The sequence below is a fragment of the Pleurodeles waltl genome, chromosome 12, assembly GCF_031143425.1.
Source record: "Pleurodeles waltl isolate 20211129_DDA chromosome 12, aPleWal1.hap1.20221129, whole genome shotgun sequence".
NCBI lineage: Eukaryota > Metazoa > Chordata > Amphibia > Caudata > Salamandridae > Pleurodeles > Pleurodeles waltl.
Window position 1 is genome coordinate 237,935,418 of NC_090451.1, and position 20,234 is coordinate 237,955,651.

Consider the following 20,234-nt stretch of genomic DNA (forward strand, 5'->3'; position numbering starts at 1 on the left):
TCCGAAGACGCGGGTACTTACCTGCTGGCAGCCTGGAACCGGGGCACCCCCTTCTCCATTGAAGCCTATGCGTTTTGGGCACCACTTTGAACTCTGCACCTGACCGGCCCTGAGCTGCTGGTGTGGTAACTTTGGGGTTGCTCTGAACCCCCAACGGTGGGCTACCTTGGACCCAAACTTGAACCCCGTAGGTTGTTTACTTACCTACAAAAACTAACAAATACTTACCTCCCCCAGGAACTGTTGAAAATTGCAGTGTGTCTAGTTTTAAAATAGCTATATGTGTTTTATTTGAAAAGTATATATGCTATTGTGATTATTCAAAGTTCCTAAAGTACTTACCTGCAATACCTTTCATGCAAAGTATTACATGTAGAATTTGAACCTGTGGTTCTTAAAATAAACTAAGAAAATATATTTTTCTATACATAAACCTATTGGCCTGGAATTGTCTCTGAGTGTGTGTTCCTCATTTATTGCCTGTGTGTATGTACAACAAATGCTTAACACTACTCCTTTGATAAGCCTACTGCTCGACCACACTACCACAAAATAGAGCATTAGTATTATCTCTTTTTGCCACTATCGTACCTCTAAGGGGAACCTTTGGACTCTATGCATATTATTCCTTACTTTGAAATAGTGCATACAGAGCCAACTTCCTACACTCCCCATCAGAGCGCATGTGTGTTTGGCTGGCCGTCTAGGGCTGGTCAAACACACATGCGCACAGGGCTCTCTCCAGCCCAGCAACACAGTTGTAATCAGCGTCATGATTGGCAGGATTGGGGCTGGGCAGGTTGGGAGCCTGTTTCTGCCTGCAGCAAGACGGGAGGAGCAAAGGTGTTTTCTTTTTTCTTTTTTATTATTTTGTATTTAATTTAATTCCCCCCTCCGTGTGCACGTGCCACCCGGCCCCTTTTAATTAGCGTGAGCTACGACTGTACATATGTCAAAGTGTTTTTTCTGCCCAACCCAAAGTGCATCTTTTCTACACAAACCAAAATGAATTCCTATCTACCTCAAAGTGTAAGAAAAATCCCTAGCTGCAAAAGTGATAAGTTATTTATTTGCACTTGTGGTTTAAAAGAGATTTTTTTAAATAAAAATAACTCTGACCCCAGTCCTTTTGAGCTGGATTGGGAGTAGCGCCCAATTCTCAAGACCATCTAAAATATGTGCTTTATCACAGGTGAGAGTGAGGCGGATGAAGATAACACTGTTGATGAAACTTCCTCTCCTAACTCTGAGGAAGACATGGCTGTGCTGGCTGTTAAAAAGGAGATGGAAATGACAACTACCCAAGTAGTAACCGAGGAGAATGAGGTGAGTGATAAAGTTTTGTAGGTATCTGTATTTCAGCTGCCCACATCCATCACCTCTGAAGAGTGTGGTACAAGTATTCAGGAACCTATTTGATTTTTTTGTCTTACCAGACTTCAAGTTCTGTGAACACCCCAAATATTACCATACAAGAGTGATTTGTAAATGATGATTATAAGATAATTTAAGTACAAGGATGCAACCCTACTTTACCTCATCAGATTTTGGTACTGGTGAATAGTTTTGGCAACAGCTGATAGTATTGTGACTCTGCTTGTTTGTGGTGCCTCACTGGCACACTTTTGATGAAGTTTGTGCTTGCTATTGTCGGTTTGTCCAACAGTTCGCACTATGGGAAAGTGTTTCTCAGGCACTGATTTGTGCTACATTAAAAATCAAAATGCTCTCAATAAATCTTTTTTATTTTTCTGAGACAGTCATCTAAAGTTGAAATAGTCTGATTGTCATTGAGTCAGTATCTTGGATTAAATGGCTAGGCTGGGACCATTTGGATAAGACTTTGGGTTTGTTCATGCTAACTGAGTCCTGTTGAGGGAGTAGGATTTGCAGTTATGACTGACGTACCCTGATTATTAATATGAGAGTTACAACCCCTGTAGGGCTTGGGAGTACTTATGTAAGTGCAATCTGATCTGGTTGTGCTGGAAAGCTTTCTTCCTGTCTGCTGCTCAATTGGATTCCCTTGTTCTTAGGTGACTGAGAATTTGAATCCAAACCTCATGGCAGGGCTTTGCCTGTGCCCTTTGTGTCAACTGGACTGTGGTAGCCAGAGCTTCTCATCGCTCATGTATACCAGGTACAGGTTATGTAAGCAGAATAAAGCACATGTACATAATAGAAAGTTTACTGTATGAGGTAAGTGAGTAGTCAAATAATCGTGTGTGTGTGTGAGTAAGGTATTTTATATAGTTTAAAATCTACACTTCTGGTCGACTCACAGGTTTCAGAGATCGGATGATGTAAACAAATCCATATGTAATTGGGAATATATAAAACTATGAAAAATCTAAAAGAGCTGAAAAGGTACATATAGTTGCACCCATCCATGTCGATTTTCAAAGAGATAAAATGAAAGAAAACTATTCCCATTGGTATATTATCTCTTGCAAATGAAATCTGCATTGGCACTTTAGAGTGTCCACAGTGGAAGTTGGGCCATCAGTTCTTTTTTCGCTCATTTGTGAAGATCTGGGAGCGCTGGTTCCTGACATTTCAATTTTGTTTGTTCTTTACAATGCTTCTTTTTTGCTGAAAGATTTATATGTGGTCTTCATTATGAAAACATTTTACCATGGTGGCAGGTTCTGTGACTGCCTTCCTCTCTTGTAAATTCACTTATTTTGTTGTCAAGGTATTTTTCTTAGACAAAAAAATATGCTTTATGGGGAGAGGAAAATGATTCTGTGGGGAATTCAGTGATAAGCTTTTGCTGGATTGTTTATCTTCTGTGAGTTGTCAGAGGTGCAGAAGGGAGAAAGGGTAGCATTATGAGTTTGGCGGACGGAAAAGGCTGTCCGCCAAACTCCAGCGGTCAGGTTACCGCCAGTGCGGTCCCCTTCCAGCGGGCCCCATTAAGCCCAGCGGGAAATGGCCTACAACATTGATGCCGGCTCATAATTAAGCAGGTGGCGATGCTGTAGTGCATAGGGTGCACCATTAGATGTTGAGAAAATTGCAACAGGGCTGGCTAGGGGGGCCCCTGCACTGCCCATGCCAAATGCATGGGCAGTGCAGGGGCCCACCTGGGGCATCCTGCACCCCAACTCCACCAGCCTTTACATGGCAGGGCTACCATCATGTAATCGCCGACGGAGAAGAGACTCGTAGTCAGACCGTGGCGTGACCGCCACGGTTGTAATGTGGCTGCCGGACCGCCACATTGATCTCAAGACGCCAGGGTCGTAATGATGCCCTAAGCCTCCATTCACATTTTTGAGCTGTATAGCAATTTTTTGATGTCTTGCCCTTCCACTGAGGGGTACATTTTGGCTCAGTTTTGAATTTGCTCAACCGTGAGAGTCGACATGCTCATAATGACTTTCACTGTAAACTCTTATTCCCCTGCTCCATTATGCAGCCACAATCTTTACCTGCTTCACAGGTTTGGGATTTCTGAAGTATGCAAAACAAAGTAGTGGATGGAATGCTTGATTTAATCTCAGACACTATTAATTGCTCAGGCCATATCCCTGTTCCTCTTTTTTGCCCACAGTACCACCTCAGATTATACCTCCTAGCCATATGCACATCAGCCTTGATCCTTCTCCAAAAGAGACAGTAGAACCCAAACTGCCAAGCCAGGTTGTCTCTGAACTGGAAGACAAGCAACCTAAGACTGGTTTCAACCTAGGTGAGGTTCGCCAATCAGGTGCAGATTGGTTCCAGTGGCACAGTGAGCAGGCAACACATGCCTGGGCATACCTGTCGCAATTAGGGTGTCAAACTGAAATTAACAAAAAATTGATTGCTGAGAGTCTTCAATTAATCTCAACCTCTGGTAAAATTACTAAGGCTGCATCACAGACCGGTGCTTTTTTGTCCACAATGCCATCTCAGATTAGACCCAGTTGTATGCAAATCAATCTTAATCCTGCTCATAGCTTGCAATCCCTTTTCCGTTTTCAGGTTAAAAGCTTTGGGAAAAAGGGAGGGTGTTTTCAGGGTTCATCGCGCGTAGCCTCAGAGATCAGATTCTGTAATACTGTATATTTTACAACAGTCTTTTATGCTTCAGGTTATGGCTTCAAGGATGTTGGCTCAAATGTTGAGTGCACAAAAGAGGCACAAAGAGAACAATTGTCTAATTCTGAATAAGAGATTGAAATTGCCACTCCATTCCTTTTGGTACTGAGAGAGTTATTAGCAGCACTGATGTCTCTGATAGCTAAGTTGCCTCCACCTAAAATTTGGAGTTTGGTGAGTGTCCTGACCACTAAGATGGTGGCCTCACTCAATTGTAGATATACTCTGTCCCTGGCCCATCCAACACGTTCTGGCTTCATTGGGTGCTGGATGGGTGGAGCTGGCTGGCTGAGGGCCTAGGCGCGATGCAGCAGCTGAACTAGGTTGTTGCTGTCAATGCAGCTGGTGCTGAGGCTCTGGAGATACTAGGAGCTGCAGAGGCCCAGATGCTGCGGCAAACAGCGGTCTGGGTGGATGGGCCAGCAGAAAATGGTTAGTGGATGAACCCCTGTTTTATAGTGCATCGGCGGCTGCCAAGGATGCCCCACAGAGCCTCCTGGTCACCTGGGCGAGCTGGTGTGGGTAGGTTCTTTCTGAAGCAGCTAGTGTGAATTGCTTTGGTTCTTGTTTCTTTACAATCCCCTCTTCCCCCACTTTTCCTTGGATCCTGCTGTGTTTCTGCTAGTGAGGCCCTAATGGTCCAGAAAATGTGAACGTAGAACTCTGCAGTAGGCGGGCCTATGGCAAGGCATGCCTGCACCTGTATTAAATGGTGGTGCCCCTGTGGACAAAAGCCCACTGGTGCACATGAGGTCTCTGGGCAAGGGATGCAGGGCCCCCATTCTTTATCAGAGACAGCAAGAGGCTGGTCTGGATCTGTGTGGAAGTAAGGAAACCTCTGGGCCATGTGGGTGGAGTGTAACCATGCCATGAGGTGAACTCTTAGAGGGCACAGAACCATCAGCCATGGAGCTGGTTGGGCTCTGCCCCCTCATATGCTTTTTCTCCCCAAGCACAAGAAAAGAAGGCTGCTTACATAATACAAAAGTGCTGACGACATCGGATGGTCTCCTCTCAGGGAACAGGCCGCTTCGAAGCCTGAAATCTGGGGACCTAGTGGTACTGGGCTGCTGGAGGTTTTGTGGGTATCGGGTCCCTCTGTTAACCTTTTCCACCCGGACTATGCTCTTAAATAAGGATAAGATGGGAGAATTGTATGCTCAGACTTGCACACAGAAAAGTAAAATGAACAACATTTAGCAAGCCGGGGAAGGGACCTGAAGGTGCTGCAAGTGGTATTTAGGGAGCAACACAGCAGGCCCTGAGACATCCTCATTACCCCAGAAAACATGTTGCAGTTGATCTGTGGCACACACACTATAGTGATGTCAGTTAGTATGTCTTTAAAGAGTGTAGTATGTTTTTAAATGACACTGTGTGAGGTCATAATTCCGGTATATAATGTAGGAGGCAGAATCAATCCGGGAGGCAGTTGAAGGTGGTGAAGACAGAGGGAGGATGTATTATGGTGTGCAGGGTTGAATTACAATAAAAGCTTACATCATTAACAAGTCTGGAGTCATCCCTACAGAATTGGCGACAAGGGAAAATGAAATCTCAGCCCCCCACCACTGCGCACCACTGACGACGGCGTGAGGTGTTGGAGCAGGTCGGCAGTGATTAGCGTTTAAAAGGATGTACCGGAATCCAGTTCCTTCTGCTTCTGGTCGAAGGTCGCATACTCCAGGGGGACGATCAACGTGGATGCAGGGTCTTTTATACTGCCGCCTGAAGGAAACTCATGGAAATGGGAGCGCGAGCCAGCTTTGCCGCGCGGAGTCCCTCTAGGTAAACGCGAGCACAAGCAAGCCCGTCATGGTGTGCAACGTGGGAGACGTGAGTGTAAGCAAGCGCAGTATCGCATGCGAGACAGTAAGACAAGCCAGCACAGCGCTGCATTGAGGAAGCACGTCACTAAGAAGGAAGTCAGAAAGGTCATGTGCGTGACCTCATAAACGTGCGTGCCGCCATCTTGGGCTCTGATTTTTTTTTTTTCGTCAGTGAATCGAGCTAGACTGTGCAGACGAGCAGCATTCCTACATAAGGAAACTGTAGATATTTACAGAAACCGAATATATTTACTGAGGTTTTGGGTAAGACTGTGTGCAGACGAGCAGCACTCCTACAAAAGGAAATTGTATATACTTACAGAAACTGAATATATTTACTGAGGTTTCAGGTAAATAATTTCGAATTGTCTCGTATATTTTAACCCCTTCGCTGCCAGGCCTTTTCCCCCTCAGGTTCCAAGCCTTTTTTTGGCTGTTTGGGTCAGTTTGTGCTTATGCCCTCATAAATTTTCGTCCACATAAGCTACCCTCGTGTGACGGGCTGGAACCTGCGCTCCCGCACATGGCGATCACTTGTGCTGACTCTGCCACTGCTGACCTGAAGCTTCCTGGTTCTGCTGCCGGTGATTGGTCGTTCGTTCCGCAGCGGCGGGACGCCAGGCGGTCAAAGGAACCTGTGTCAGCACTTTCGGAGTTGAGAGGTGGAAAGGAGAGCGACGAGGAAGAGAGTTCGACGGTGAACCAGCAGCAGAGGTACCCTCTGGGTACCGGAAGAATCCCTGAGAGGAGATTCAAAGACGGCCCTGTTCCAGGCGACCGGGAGGACACACTGCAGCATCCCGCCACGCTAAAGAGGAACGAGAGGCACTGCAAACAGCTCTTAAGAGTCAGGCCACGATTATGGCCAATAATCAACTCGTACATGAGACTGCTTTAGGGAAACTTACCGATACCATCGCTCATACAAAGGTACACCCCACAGTGCCGAGTAGTGTGTTACAACGCTATCAGGACCAGGAAGACCCTGATTCGTTTTTCACCAATTTTGAGAGAGTGGCCAGCACTGCTAACTGGCCAGAGGATAAATGGGGACAATACATCGCCCCCCTTCTCACCGGCCATTTACAAACAACATATCAAGCTGTTAATCCCAGTGGGACTCTTCCATACAAAGATCTTAAGAAAACAATTCTTGAAAGAGTAGGTTTGGACAGTGAGAGTTATCGCACTAAGTTTAGACACATGAAGTGGCAGCAACAAGAGAACCCCCGTACCTTGTATTATCAAGTCCATCATGCAGCTAGGAGGTGGTTACTTCCAACAGAGAACACAAGAGAAGCAATGTTTGACATTATAGTTCTGGAACAATATTTAGATGCTCTCCCACCTACCACCCGGAACTGGGTTCGGCAACATCTCGGTCTCACCAATGAAACAGCCATAGAGCTGGCCTGTGCTTATCATAGAGGCACGGACTTTAGGGCTAATGTAAGTAGGACCCTACCAACCCCGACCCGTCCAGCCATGCCTAAATTAAATATGCCACGGCCGGTAGGAAATGCTGGAACTGACCGAGCACAACCAGCGGGTCCGGGTCCCTCTGGATATTCCAGTCATGGACCCCAATGCTATAACTGTTCAGAATGGGGTCATATTGCCCGCAAAAGAAAGAGACAGAAGAACCTATGGAGATAGGCCTGACGAAAGGAAAGGTATTTTGGGCTGGAGGGAAGCAACCCAAATACACCCTCCCTCTACTCATCAATGACGTAGAAAGGATAGCTCTAAATTATTCTGGATGTAGCCAGAGCGTGATCAGGGATGATTTAATATTACCAGGACAAATAGAAACTGAGACACAGGTGCTCATTACCTGTGTACATGGGGATCAACGATTGTATCCAGTTGCGACCATACAATTGAAATGGAAAGAACAGACTGAAAACCTCAGGGTTGGGGTGCTTCCCAGCCTTGATGAGGATATAATCCTCGGTACAGATTATGTGGATTTTCCCTCCTTATTGGAGAAAGCAGGACAGGAGCACCTTCTGAGGGAATGGTGGAGGGAAGGTCCTGGAGTATTGGACCCAGATGAACCCAAACCAATACGAATTGCCCTCAGCCGAAGACAGAAAAGTGGACAAAGACGCTCTTATATGCCGAACTGTCTAACCCACACAGATTCCCTTAGTATTGGAAAGGTTTGCACAGTCACCGGAGATTTCCGACAGAATCAAAATGAGGATCCCACCTTAAAATACGCCTGGCAGCAGGCTGAGTCTGGAATAGCACCAGGGGTAGGTCCCCGATTCTTGGTTCGTAATAATCTCTTATACAGAAATCCCACACCCACCAGAGGAAATAACCTACAATTAGTAATACCTAAAAGTCACCATCAACAGGTATTACAACTGGCACATGGGGATAATGGGGAAGGTCATCTAGGAAGGGAGAAAACGGAAGAAGCGGTACTGAGACAATTTTATTGGCCCGGGGTTTATGGCGAGATACGCAAGCATTGTTCCGAGTGTACCAAATGTCAGTTATATAATCCTTCCCCACAAAAACCCGCTCCCCTCCAGCCACTTCCCATTATTGACATCCCTTTTACCCGGGTGGGAATGGACCTTATCGGGCCCCTCACCCCCTCAAATCGGGGAAGACAGTATGTATTAGTGTTGGTGGACTATGCTACACGATATCCCGAGGCCATACCCCTACCCAGTACACACACGAAGGCTATCTCTCAGGCCATGATAGAGTTCTTTTCCAGAGTTGGTTTCCCGAAAGAGATCCTGACGGATCAAGGGACTCCTTTTATGTCCAAGTTAATGGCAGAAGTATGTAGACTATTAGGGGTGAAACAAATCCGTACTTCGGTTTATCATCCGCAAACAGATGGGTTAGTAGAAAGATATAATAAAACCATTAAAACCTTACTAAAAAAAAAAGTATATCCGAAGCTGGGAAAGACTGGGAAAAGAAACTGCCATTAGTCTTATATGCTATTCGTACACATGTTCAAGCTTCACTGGGCCATAGTCCTTTTGAAATGTTATTCGGAAGACAGCCACGCACCCTGTTAGACATTTTAGCGGAACAGTGGGAGGATACAGAAGAGGAAGTGAAAGATCTCTTGTCCTACACCAGGGATTTAAGAGACAATCTACATACAGTATGGGAGGAAGCTCATACGGCCTTACAAGAAGCACAGAATAAGCAGAAACGAAGCTACGATACCCGGAGTGCTGTCCGCACCCTCTCAGTAGGAGACAAAGCTCTGGTCTTGCTCCCTAGCACTGACAACAAGCTATTGGCTAAATGGCAGGGACCATTCGAAGTGGTAGCTCAGATCAACCCCACCACATATAAGTTGGCCATTCCCCAAGGGAGTGGTAGGGAGCAGATATATCATATCAATTTACTAAAGAAATGGTTAGAGCCCACAGGAGACAACACTGTTCACTTTATCAACTCTGAGATCCCGGACGACAACCCATATCCCAAGATAACTTCCCAGGATCGGTCCAACCAGGTAATCCCATGGATCAATCCTGATCTTATAAAAGGGTATCACAATCAACTAACACAGTTAGTACAACAAAATCAAGATGTCTTCTCTAGATATCCGGGAAGGACTACCCTAGTCCAACACCCCATCCGTTTGAAACAAAATACTGTCTCAAGACAGCGGCCATACCGCATCCCTGAGGCAAAGCAAAAGATAATTGAAAGAAAGGTCCAAACTATGTTGACAGCAGGTATCATAGAACCATCAACCAGTCCATGGTGCTCGCCAGTCGTATTGGTACCCAAGCCCGATGGCAGCACACAGTTTTGCAGAAGGGTTAACAACCTCACCTATTTTGATGCTTATCCTATGCCTAGAATAGACTAACTAATTGAGAGATTAGGCCAAGCCAAATACTTATCCACCTTAGATCTCACGAAGGGTTATTGGCAGAAAGGACGATAAAGAAAAAACAGCATTTGCCACCTCTTCGGGGTTATATCACTTTACTGTCCTTCCTTTTGGCCTCCATAGTGCCCCCGCCACTTTCCAGAGGCTCATGGATGAAATCCTACGTCCCTTTCAGCAATATGCGGCTGCCTACCTCGATGACATTGTTGTATACAGTAAAACCTGGGAGGAGCACATGACACATCTAGGGACCATATTGCATGCTCTACGAAAGGCCAATTTAACTGCCAATCCTGACAAATGTAAACTCGGACAGACTAGTATCAAGTACCTGGGCTATATTGTGGGGAATGCTAGAATTAGTCCCCAAGTAGAAAAAGTAGAAGCCATTTCTAATATGGAATTTCCCAAGAGAAAGAAAGACATTAGGGCTTTCCTGGGTTTGATTGGATATTATCGGCGATTTATCCCTCATTTCTCCACCATTGCAGAACCCCTGACTAATCTATTGAAGAATTCCTGTCCCAACATCCTTGGCTCCCCCCCTAGGCCTGCTGTACGTAGTTTTGAACAACTCAAGACTGCTCTCACTTCGGAACCTGTGCTGTGTTGCCCGGATTTCGATAAACCTTTCGTGTTATTGACTGATGCCTCTGACGTGGGACTTGGGGCAGTATTATCCCAACCACAGGCTGATGATTCCCTCCACCCTTTGTTATACATCAGCAGAAAGCTTCTACCGAGAGAATGTCATTATCCGGCTATAGAGAAGGAATGTTTGGCCATTAAGTGGGCAATCGAATCCCTTAGGTACTATTTGTCGGGCAGAACTTTTACCCTGATCACTGATCACGCGCCTCTCACATGGCTTGCCCATCATAAGGACACTAATGCCCGTGTTCTTCGTTGGTTCCTTTCATTGCAGCCCTTCTCTTTTCGGATCCAACATCTACCTGGTAAACACATGGTGACAGTGGATTTTCTTTCCCGTTATCCGGCTCTGGAGCCTCTCGACAGGCCGCTCCCTAGGGGGAGTGTATGTGACGGGCTGGAATCTGCGTGCCCGCACATGGCGATCACTTGTGCTGACTCTGCCACTGCTGACCCGAAGCTTCCTGGTTCTGCTGCCGGTGATTGGTCGTTCGTTCCGCAGCGGCGGGACGACAGGCGGTCAAAGGAACCTGTGTCAGCACTTTCGGAGTTGAGAGGTGGAAAGAAGAGCGACGAGGAAGAGAGTTCGACGGTGAACCAGCAGCAGAGGTACCCTCTGGGTACCGGAAGAATCCCTGAGAGGAGATTCCAAGACGGCCCTGTTCCAGGCGACCGGGAGAACACACTGCAGCATCCCGCCACGCTCCAGGAGAAGCGTGGCCATTCAGGTGCGTGGGACTACGTCCCTGAGAGACTGTAAATAAGAGGGAGAACGGAGTGGAGTGCCGGGGAAGCACAGGGATACGGGGAGTGGGAATAGACAAACACCGAGAAAACTGAAGTACACGAGCACTGGGGAAAAAGGAAGGGGAAAGAGGGAAACCAAATGAGAAGGAGGGAGAAACACGAGAACTTACCAAAAGGCATAGTAGACAACCATTACCTCTAATGAGTCAGCCGAAGCCCAGGTACAGAAACGGCTGGATACTAGAGGAAAATAGAAAGATAAAAACGATTAAGAATCAGTATAGGACAGAAACCACAGTTACGTATGGGCTAAACTGAAACCAGAAGAGTAACTTAACAGTGTCAGGAACAGAAAGATAGGAATAGTAGTGTCATTAAATAAGAAACAAGATAATATTAAAAGAACACTTACAGTTCTTATTCTTTTCTCTCCACATGTACCTCCTGGGGAAAGACCTGTGAACCAGAGAGAAAGAGAGAGACGAGTGACGGAACAGAACCTCAAGAACACCCCGCCAATTAAAAGCCCAATTGCACGAAGACTGAAAACAAACCTACCTGTATATCATATCATCAATAAAAATCCTTCAATTTTTATCCAATAACGCAGTCTGGAGTGGTTCCTCCATCCCCACACGGTGACACCTCGCCATATTTGCGTCCTATTATCCAACATCCTAGGGATTCTAGAGGTACCCAGACTTTGTGGGTTCCCCTGAAAGAAACCAAAAAATTTGCCAAAATACAGCGAAAATTTCGTTTTTTAAAAACAAAAATGGGGAAAAGGGCTGCAAAAGAAGGCTTGTGTTTTTTCCCCCTGAAAATGGCATCAACAAAGGGTTTCCAGTGCTAAAATCACCATCTTCCCAGCTTTCAGGAACAGGCAGATTTGAATCAGAAAACCCAATTTTTCAACACAATTTTGGCATTTTACTGGGACATTTCAGCCTCCTTCCAGTTAGTGACAGAAATGGGTGTGAAACCAATGCTGGGTCCTAGAAAGCTAAACATTTCTGAAAAGTAGACAACATTCTGAATTCAGCCAGGGGGTAATTTGTGTAGATCCTCCAAGGTTTTCCTACAGAAAAGAACAGCTGAAATAGGAAAATATTGAAATTGGGGTAAAAAAAAAAAAAACAGCCATTTTTCTCCATGTTTTACTCTGTAACTTTTTCCTGTGATGTCAGATTTTTTAAAGCAATATACCGTTAGGTCTGCTGGACTCTTCTGGTTGGAGGGATACATAGGGCTGGAAGGTTCATCAAGAACCCTTTTACACAGGGACAATAAATGAGCTGCACCTTGCAATTGGTTTTTATTCTATACCGGGTATACAGCAGTTCATTTCCTGAAATATAAATAGTGAAAAATAGGTATCAAGAAAACCTTCCAAAATGGGCACAAGATAAGGTGTTGAGAAGCAGTGATTATTTGCACATCTCTGAATTCTGGGGTGCCCATACTAGCATGTGAATTACAGGGCATTTCTCAAATAGATGTCTTTTTTACACACTGTCTTACATTTGGAAGGAAAAAATGTAGAGAAAGACAAGGGGCAAAAACACTTGTTTTGCTATTCTGTTTTCCCCCAAGTCTCCCAATAAAAATGGTACCTCACTTGCGTGGGTAGGCCTAATGCTCATGACCGGAAATGCAACATAGACACATCACATTTTTACATTGAAATCTGACGTGTTTTTTGCAAAGTCCCTAGCTCTACATTTTGGCCTCTAGCTAAGTGGGCGCCTAGGGAAACCCACCAAACTGGTGCATTTTTGAAAACTAGACAGCTAGGGGAATCCAGGATGGGTGACTTGTGGGGCTCTCACCAGGTTCTGTTACCCAGAATCTTTTCCAAACCTCAAAATTGGGCCCAAGAAACACTTTTTCCTCACATTTTGGTGACAGAAAATTCTGGAATCTGAGATGAGCCACAAATTTCCTTTCACCCAGTGTTCCCCCAAGTCTCCCGATAACAAATGGTACCTCACTTCTGTGGGTAGGCCTAGCGCTCGGACAGGAAATGCCCCAAAACACAACATGGACACATCACATTTTCCCAAAGAAAACAGAGCTATTTTTTGGAAAGTGCCTAGCTGTGGATTTTGGCATCTAGCTCAGCTGGCACCTAAGGAAACCTACCAAACCTGTGCATTTTTTAAAACTAGACACCTATGGGAATCCAATATGGGGTGACTTGTGGGGCTCTCACCAGGTTCTGTTACCCAGAATCCTTTGCAAACCTCAAAATCTGGCCAAAAAAACACTTTTCGGTGACAGAAAGTTTTAAAATGTGAGCGGAGCCACAAATTTCTCCCCAGTGTTCCCCCAAGCCTCCTGATAAAAATGGTACTTCACTTGTGTGGGTAGGCCTAGTGCTCGCGAAAGGAAATGCCCCCAAACTTTATCTGGACACATCAAAATGATCAAATACAAAACTACGTGTTTTTGCGGGGGGCACCTGCGTTTTTGGTCCTGGGCTCATCAAACCCAGACATTTCTGAAAACCAGACATCCGAGGGAGTCCAAGGAGGTGTGACTTTTGTGGATCCCACAGTTTTTTCTTACCCAGAATCCTCAGCAAACCTCAAATTTAGCTGAAAAATCAATCATATTTTTCACACATTTCTGTGTGGGATCATCTCACCGGGACAAATTTCCTACTACCCAACGTTCCCCGCAATCTCCCGATAAAAATGATACCTCACTTGTGTAGGCGGGCCAAGTGCCTGTGACAGAGAAGAGCCAAAAACATGTTGAAATTGAGGGGGAACCAAAGCAGATCCAAAAGAGCAGTTTAAAAAAAAAAAACATTTTTAAGCTGACAAGTAGGGCAGAATTGTTATTGTTATAGATGAGACAGTGCTGGGTGGTAGGAATTTTGTGGATTCCTGCAGATTCTAGAAGGTTCCATCACAAAAATGGGGAGCAAAGTTGGAGGTTTGCAGGGCATTGTGGATAAGAAAATGGTGCAGGTGAAGCACACCACTGTAGACTCCCCTAGATGTTTAGTTTTCAGATATGTCTAGGTCTTGTGGATTTTTCTACATGGCAGCGTCCCAAAGTCCAAAAAGTGCAGCCCTCACCATTCCAAGTGGGACAATTTTGAGAGCTAGCCAAGCTCTCATGGCCCAAATGTAAAACCAAAACCCAAATTAATCAAATGTCCTCTTGTGTGCCATGGGATAAGATGTTTTAGTGTGTGGGGGGAGAGCTGAAAGATTTCTACCCCCTTCAGTTGGGCTGGGGGCCCAAACTGGTTGGTAGCCACCACCACACTATTTTTTTTTCTTAATTCCCTAGCATCTAGTTGACGTTCTGCCCCCCCTCCCTCCCCACTGGGGTGTGGATTGAGGGCAATTGCCCCACCTGCCCACTGGTGGGCATAACAACTTTGGCCCCATTTATTTGGCGTGGGGGTACGGCCATACCCCCATTTATTTGGTGTGGGGGTACGGCCATACCCCCAACCTTTTAGTTTGAAGAAAAAAAAAATCTTCTCTGGTGGGCTTTCTGCCCCCCCCTTGGGGGCAGATGGGCCTTCCAAAAATAGGCCTGCCTAATAGAAATTGTCCGATCTGCTCCCAAGGGGAGGAGAAATGGCCTAAAATAAATTTGTCCCCCCACCCCCACTGGAGTGACCCTTGCCTAAGGGGTCGCTCCCCTGCGTGAAATTAGCACGAAAAATAAATCCCTGGTGCGTAGTGGTTTTTGCCTCCCGTAGGGGCAGATCGGCCTAATAAAGGGGGGCAGAAATGGCCGAAAATAAACTTCCCCCCTAGGGGAACGACCCTTGCCTGAAATTGACACCAAAAAAATGAAAATCCCTCGTGTCTACTGGTTGCTCTTCCCCCTTGGGGGCAAATTAGCCTAATAAAAATAGGCCGATCTGCCCCCATGAAGGGCAGAAATGGCCTAAATAAAATGTGCCCCCCAGGGGAGAGTCCCTTGCCTAAGGGGTCGCTCCCCCTATATAAAAAAAATAAAGTAAACAAAAAATATAAATATATCCCTGGTGTCAAGGGGTTTCTGGCCCCCCCACCCCTCCTTCCCACGGGCAGGTCGGCCTAATTATAATAGGCCGATCTGCCCCCATGGGGTACTGAAAAGGCCTACAAATATTTTGCCCCCTGGAGAGCGGCCCTTGCCCAAGGGGCCACTCCCTTCATTCAATATTATATAAAGAAAAATCCCTGGTGTCTAGTGGTTTCTGCTCCCCTTGGGGGCAGATTGGCCTAATACAAATAGGCTGATCTGCACCCAAGGGGGGGCAGAAATGGGCTAAAAGTAATTTTGCCCCCCGGGGAGCGACCCTTGTCTAAGGGGTCGCGGCCCACATATTAAAAAAAAAATAATAATGATTCCTGGTGTCTAGCAGTTTCTGCCCCCCTGGGGGCAGATCAGCCTAATTAAAATAGGCAAATGGCCTAAAAATAATTTGCCCCCCCAGGGGAGCAGCCCTTGCCCAAGGGGCCGCTCCTCTTATGCATAAAATACACACAAAAAAACTACCTGGTGTCTAGTGGGGATTTCCGGTGCGCGATCAGGCACCAGAAATGCTGAGAAAGACATCAAAGGAAAGGAAAGGCCTTTCCTTTCCTTTGATGCCTCTCTCAGCCCCTCCATGTGATCGGAGGAGAAATGCTTTTGCATTTCTCCTCCGATCCGGGGCAGGCCTCTGATGAGGTCAGTGCACAATTGCGCAGGGATGTCATCAGACACCTCGGGGCGGGTGTGGAAGGGGAAGCGATTCCCCTTCCATCCCTGCTCTGGGGGCACCGAGGTGAGGCTCATGGGGGCAGCGCTAACCATTACGTCCGTGGCACCTCAGCACCGCAGCCAATGACGTAACCGTTACGACCTTCACTGTGAAGGAGTTAACAGTGCTAGTTATTGCCCAGGTGATAAATATATATATATTTTTTAAATATAAAAAAAGGAATTTTTGTAACTACCATGAGTACATTAAATTTATCCGCACCTCAGCCATTTCTTCTATCTAAGGGTAAACCGGTAATGAGATGGCAAGAATGGAAGGAGTACTTTTGTAATTACATAGATACATTTGAGGATGAAGAGTTTTCAGCAGAAAAAAATTAAAATATATTATTACTCTGTATAGGGCCTGGAGGTCTTAAAATGGACAATGAAATGTAAAAGAAAATAAGAGGTGATGGAGAAGGAGGAGATGTTTTTACCCAAGCGTTAGAGGATTTGGATGCTCACTTCTCCCCGATAGTTTGTGTTGCAGTGGATCGATTTAAAAAAAATTCAAAGGAAACAGAGCAAATCGGAAACCGTTGAAGAGTGTGTGTCGGTCCTCAAGAATTTAGCAAAGTCTTGCAGATTTGGTGGGTTGCAGGAAGAATTTATTTGTGACCAAATAATTATGTATACAAGCCATCCTAACATCCAGGATAAGTTATGGGTAAATGGTGAAGCGCGGTTGAAAGAGGTTATTGCATTATTGAAGAAGGCGGAACTTACTGGCAGATGCGTGAAAGCTATAGAAGAGGATGTACATGAAGTTAAACAGGTGCAGGTTATCAAAGGAGAAAAGAAAAACTATAAGAGTGACTCTAAGGCAAAGGTCAACAACCAGAAGGAACGCTATGAGTGTAAAAATGTTTATTGTTGTGGGAGCATGGACCACTTAGTGGATAATAAGAAATGTCCTGCAAAAAAAAAAAAAAGTGTTCATTGTGTAACTGTATTGGACATTTTGCGAGGGTGTGTAAGAGTAGCAGAAAGGTTAAAGTCAAATACATTGAAAAAGAAGATTTGTCAGTGACTGATTCAGATACACAAGATGAGAACTTTAATGCTAAAGGAGTATTTTGTATAGAATACGATTTGTTAGACATTGAGCAGGGGACGAAAAGAAAACAAATGGGTGACGTAAACATGGGAGGAGTGGCAGTCATAGTGATTGTTGATTCCGGTTCACCATTTACTATAATTGAAAATAACATTTGGGATGAAAAATTTAAAAACAAATTGGGGCGAACAGTTATAAAAATCTAATGTAAAGGCGAAAAGTTATACTGGAGAAAGAATAGAATTAATTGGGTATAGAAATGTTGAATTTGATTTCAAAGACAGGAAGGTAATGTGCAAATTGTATATTGCTGAAAAAGGTCCATCATTGTTGGGTTGGGAAGATCAAAGGAAATTAGGTATTATTTTGAACCCAAACTGTTCTGAACCTGTGTTGTCTATTGAGAGTGATTTAATGTATAACGAGATTGTGCAAAGGTTTCCAGAGGTATTTTCAGGAAAGATTGGGTCTCTGAATGATTTTTGTCATAAAATAGAACTGAAAGTGGATGCTAAACCGTGCATCCATAAGGCCCGTTATGTTCCTTTTTTAGACAGGGATGAGGTATAGGGTGAACTCAAGCGATTAATGACAGATGGTAAAAATTGAGCAAGTGGAGTCTGCTGAATAGATTTCTCTGCTGGTTGTTGATTTAAGAGATTTTAATGAAAATATAAGGGTGGATCAATATCCAATACCAAAGATTAATTAGATGTTTGCTAACACAAGAGGGAGGAGTTTGTTTTCTACACTCGATTTGAAATCTGCTTATCATCAGATAAGGTTACACCTGGATAGTAGAAAGTTAACAACGTTTATTATACCCTTTGAATGTTTCTGATTTTTGCGGGTGCCTTTCGGATTAGCTCCAGCAGCTGCGATGTTTCAAAGATTAATGAGTAATCTGTTAACAGATCTCAAAGAGGTAATGTTTTTCCAGGATGATGTTCTGATAATGGGGAAACAAAGGAAGAACACAATAAGAAATTGCATATGGTTTTAGAGGTTTTTGAAAAGAAGGGTTTAACAGTGGAATATGAAAAATGTAAGATACATGTGCATGAAGTGAAATATTTAAGACATGAGATTTGTGGGGAGGGAATAAAACTGAAGCAAGAGTTAGTGGAAGCAATTTTGAAGGCACCTTCTCCCCAAAATGAGGATGAAGTGAGAGCTTTTTTGGGCTTAGTGGAGTTTTATTCGAAGTTTAAAAATATAAAAAAATCAGAAAAAACGTATGCAATAAGACAACTCTTGAAAAACAAGTAAGATTTGAATGGTCTGAGTGTTGTCAGGAAGAGTTTGAGAAATTGAAAGTAGAAATAAGTAATGCTCCATTCTTAAAGGGGTTGGATCCATTAGGTAAAATATTCGTTACAATGGACGCCAGTACCAAAGGTATAGGTGCTGTCTTGTCTCAAAAGGATAAAGAGAATAATGAATGGATCGTTTGTTTTGCGTCAAGAGCATTAACTAAGGCAGAAGAAAAATATTCTGTTATTGAGAAGGAGACACTTGCATGTACTCGGGGTTTAATCCACTTCCATCAGTATATTTGGGGATATAAAGTGTTTGTGAGGACAGATCCTAAACCATTGACTAGGGTGCTTACCAGCAAGGGGCTACAAAAAGTGTCACCTAGACTAGCAATGATATCTATAAAATTGTTGGATTTTAATTATGAGGTACAATACATACCGGGGGTAAGAAATAGGGTGGTGGATTTTTTGAGTAGAATGTCATTACTTGCTGACAAAAGGAATGAAGATGATAATGAAGTAAAGGAGGATGAGCAAGTTGCTTTATTGTTTGATGAGGGACTGGGAGGACTCAATGAGCAGGAATGGAAGGAAGCCATGGGAACAACATGGAATTGCAGGAAATTTTGACATATGTGAATTCAGGGTGGCCACGTAAGAAGCAACTTAATCATTGTGAACTTAGTTATTGGGAAGTTCGTATTGAGTTGAGTGAGGAACAGGGTCTGTTATTGAGGTGTGGTAGGTTTGTGCCACCGGTAATGTTGCGTGGGAAGATTGTGGAAGTATGTCATGAGGGACATTTAGGTATTGTGAAATCTAAGGCAAGGATAAAGAATATGTATTGGTGTCCAGGGTTAGACAGTGAGGTGGAAAGAGTAGTGTGAGAATGTGTTAACTATGAGAATGCTGACAAAACACAAAAAAACATTTAAGCCACCATTACATCCAGTGCCATGTCCAAACATGCCATGGGAGAAAGTTGGTATTGACATCATGGGACCAATTGAGAATACTGAGTGTGGAAAAAAATGTATTATCGTAGTAATAGATCATTTTGCCAAGTGGCCAGAGGTGAAGGTTACAGGTAAAGCACAATGTGAAGATGTGATACGGTTTCTAGATAAAATCTTTATGAAAGAAGGTTTATCAAGGTTTTTAATCGCAGACAGTGGTCTTCAATTTACTGCAGATGCGTTCAAGATGTTTAGTTAGAGGAATGGTATTACTCACAAATTGACTTTGGTGTATCATCCTGAAGGCAATGGTTTAGTGGAACGTTTTAACCGTGTGACAAAAGGAACGATTCAGTTGGCTGTTAGTAGTGGGATGAATTGGGAAAAGTAGGTAAATAGGATGATTTGGGCGTACAGAATAACTCTTAGCTGTAGTACAGGGAAATGTCCATTTGTAATAATGAGAGGTAGAGAGCCCATTAGTAAGGAGAGTGTTTGACTACTGGAGAGGAGAGGGTCAGAATGGCCTCCGGAAAATGTAAAAAAATATATATATATTTGTTGGAAGCCAAGGAAGCGTATAAATTGGGGTTTGATAAGAAACAGAATGTAAAAGTGGTACCCGTGAAAGTTGGTGCATGGGTTGAAGTGAAAAAAGAGGGGAAGGTACGCAAAGGTGAAAGTAGATTTAGTGAACCATTGAAAGTGTGTAAATTATTTTGAAACTCTGCATTATTGAGTGATGGGAAGGTATGGCATTTGTGTAAATGCAGGCAGGAAAAGGACTTAAGAGAGGAAGAGAAATTATGATTGGATGTAGGAAGGCTGGGAAGCTCAAAGCATTCGAAGAAATGGGGAGCATAAACAACCGATGATGGTGAATGATCAGAGTAAAGAGTGTGTTGAAAGGAGGAGGGGAAGATATGGTAGACAGATAAGAACGCCTTTGAAACTGAGAGATTATGTACGTTGAATAGGAAGAGTTATACGTATATTTAGGTAGAA

The 20,234-nt window shown here is 44.3% G+C and overlaps 1 protein-coding gene across 4 annotated transcripts in view; it reads left to right on the forward strand.

Annotated features, from left to right (window-relative positions):
- Positions 1-20,234, forward strand: part of ZNF821 (zinc finger protein 821) — a 420,332-nt gene that overhangs the window by 262,791 nt on the left and 137,307 nt on the right. For all 4 annotated transcript variants that reach the window (XM_069216869.1, XM_069216873.1, XM_069216872.1 and 1 more), the window contains one exon: positions 1,193-1,326. In XM_069216869.1, coding sequence (XP_069072970.1) covers positions 1,193-1,326 — 134 coding nt within the window. The remainder of the gene's footprint in view (positions 1-1,192; positions 1,327-20,234) is intronic.